This window comes from Sinocyclocheilus rhinocerous, unplaced genomic scaffold (assembly GCF_001515625.1).
Source record: "Sinocyclocheilus rhinocerous isolate Xijiao unplaced genomic scaffold, SAMN03320098_v1.1 scaffold182, whole genome shotgun sequence".
Lineage (NCBI taxonomy): Eukaryota > Metazoa > Chordata > Actinopteri > Cypriniformes > Cyprinidae > Sinocyclocheilus > Sinocyclocheilus rhinocerous.
Window position 1 is genome coordinate 714,674 of NW_015655576.1, and position 2,472 is coordinate 717,145.

At 31.1% G+C, this 2,472-nt stretch overlaps 1 protein-coding gene and 1 long non-coding RNA gene across 3 annotated transcripts in view; one reads left to right on the forward strand and one right to left on the reverse strand.

Annotated features, from left to right (window-relative positions):
* LOC107718569 (butyrophilin subfamily 1 member A1-like) overlaps positions 1-2,168 on the forward strand; it is a 14,348-nt gene extending 12,180 nt beyond the window's left edge. The window contains exons 6-8 of one of the 2 annotated variants that reach the window (XM_016525689.1): positions 830-886; positions 1,131-1,157; positions 1,572-2,168. In XM_016525689.1, coding sequence (XP_016381175.1) covers positions 830-886; positions 1,131-1,157; positions 1,572-2,104 — 617 coding nt within the window. In that variant the 3' untranslated portion in view covers positions 2,105-2,168. The remainder of the gene's footprint in view (positions 1-829; positions 887-1,130; positions 1,158-1,571) is intronic. The other variant, XM_016525688.1, reaches the window with a different exon arrangement.
* The window catches only part of LOC107718571 (uncharacterized), a 15,985-nt gene that overhangs the window by 7,225 nt on the left and 6,288 nt on the right, over positions 1-2,472 (reverse strand). The window lies entirely within an intron of this gene.

A 2,472-nucleotide genomic window follows, 5' to 3' on the forward strand; every position in this document is an offset into this window, starting at 1 on the left:
TATGAATTGAAAGTTTAATGACATTTGTAAGCATTTTAATTTACATTAAATAATAATCTGTAAATCATTAGGTAACTTTTAATAAGTACATTAGTAAACATTAACAAGCACATTATCTCATATTTCTAGCTATGTGAATGTAATATATATTAACTAATGATCTGTTAAGCATTATATAATGATTGTTAATAATTTATTAATGAAAGTTATTATAAAGTGTTACCGCATCTTGCCTGTATATATTTATATATTTAATTATATTTATATGTATATATTAAAAACAAAAGCTTCATAATTATTAAACTAAAATGGCTAAAGTGGTAATGGATTAAGGGTATAATAATTATATAAATCATATAAGATATTTATAATAATCAATCATCAATAAAAGCCAGACAATTTTTTTTCTTTAAAAATGTTTTACTATCTAGTGTCCTTTAATTTGGAGCAAGAGAAACTGGGGAGTGACTTTATTGCATCAGAGATGTGTCACTTTGCTCAAAGTTGATTGGTCAAATTTCAGTTTGAGATCTCTAAACCAGAACATAACCTGTCCCAGAGCAGGTTTGCCGTGGGGCATAAGTTACTATGGTGATGATCACAGCTAAAAGCCAAACCACTTTCATGGTGCCTAAAACCCAGAGTTGGTGCAAACTAAACTGAAATGTACCTGGATAGTCAGCTAAACCGGCTTCATGGTACATACAGGCCCCTGATGCACACTCCTGTGATGTTAACACACCCTATAAACACAACTACATGATCATTACTTGTTTGTCAGAGTAATAAAAATGACAGAATTTTAATGTTCTTTCCTCATCTTTTTCAGAATTTTCTTTAGAACGTGATCAACTTTTACAAAGTCTGAAGACAATCATACCTAAAGGTGAATTTGTTTTATATGTCTTAATTAAAATATAAATTCATTACCTTTGAATTATTCTGCAAAACAATGAATCAACAAGCGGAGCATTCATATGTGTATTCAATTCATTTTATTTTATTATTAGATATATAAACTGTATAAAGTCTTCTTGGATTTTGTTGGTCTTCAAGTGGTGATTAAAATGACTGATTTCATTATTGATCTAAAGATGAAGCCTTCATAACTTCATACTTTCTGTTTTTAGCTCTCACACATTCAAGAACACACAAGGGTGAGTAAAAGGAATAATTGTTTATTTTAATTAAAGGCATGTTTCATGGCATAATTATTTATTTTAATATACATTATTTATAATAATTATTTATTTTACATTACTAAATAAAAGCAAGACAAAAAAATCAACACGAGGATTCAAAAATGAACAACAAAATGACTCACAGACAGCAAACTAAAAGCAAGTGAAGTGAAACAGGAAAAATCAGAACATTTCAGTCTATCAGTAATAGATAAGATGTCAAAATTATGAACATTATTGTTTATAGTATAATGTATTAAACGATAAGTGGTGTATCTTTATTTTTGTTTGTCTTGTTTTAAAGTTCTCATGATTCCTATAAAAATAAGTAATTGCCTTTATTTCATTATATACTCGTCTGTAAAGCAGATTTTTCAATATTCTCCACAGTGAATGTGATTCTGGATGCTGATATGGCTCATCCACGTCTCATCGTGTCTGATGATGGGAAACAAGTGAGAGATGGAAACAGACAAACAGGAGTGAATGGGGAAAAAGACAGATTTGATGAATATCTTGGTGTTCTTGGGAAGGATGGATTCTCCTCAGGGTGTTTTTACTTTGAGGTGCAGGTGAAAGGACAAACTAGGTGGTATTTAGGAGTGACCAGAGCATCTGTTAGCAGGAAGGGGTCGATCAGTCTGAGTCCTGAGAATGGATACTGGTCTGTGGGTCTGGAAATTGGGAAGTATAGGGCTCGTGAGTCTTCATATGTCTATCTTTCTCTGAGTGTGGATCCTCAGAGGGTCGGTGTGTTTGTGGATTATGAGAAGGGTCTCGTCTCCTTTTATGATGTGGAGTCCATGTATCATATCTATTCTTACACTGATCAGTCTTTTGATGAGAAACTCTATCCATTTGTTAGTTTGGGGTATTGGAGGAATGAAAACCCCACACCACTGATTATCTGTGATGATTACTAATGAGATCAGTGACTGAATTTACACGATCAACTGAAATAAACAAAATACAATTTAAAAAAGTGTAACAGCAATAAATATGAAATATTATTTGCACTACCAGTCAAAAATCTGGTCACACAAGGGTGATTTTATGTTTTCTGTGATCTTAAAATGTTTTGGTTTTAAGACTTCTGCTTAAATGTCTGAAATGACTTTTGTAAATTAATATAAATAATGCCAAGTGTAACATAAATATGAAATATTATTTGCACTACCAGTCAAAAATCTGGTCACACAAGGGTGATTTTATGTTTTCTGTGATCTTAAAATGTTTTGGTTTTAAGACTTCTGCTTAAATGTCTGAAATGACTTTTGTAAATAAATAAATA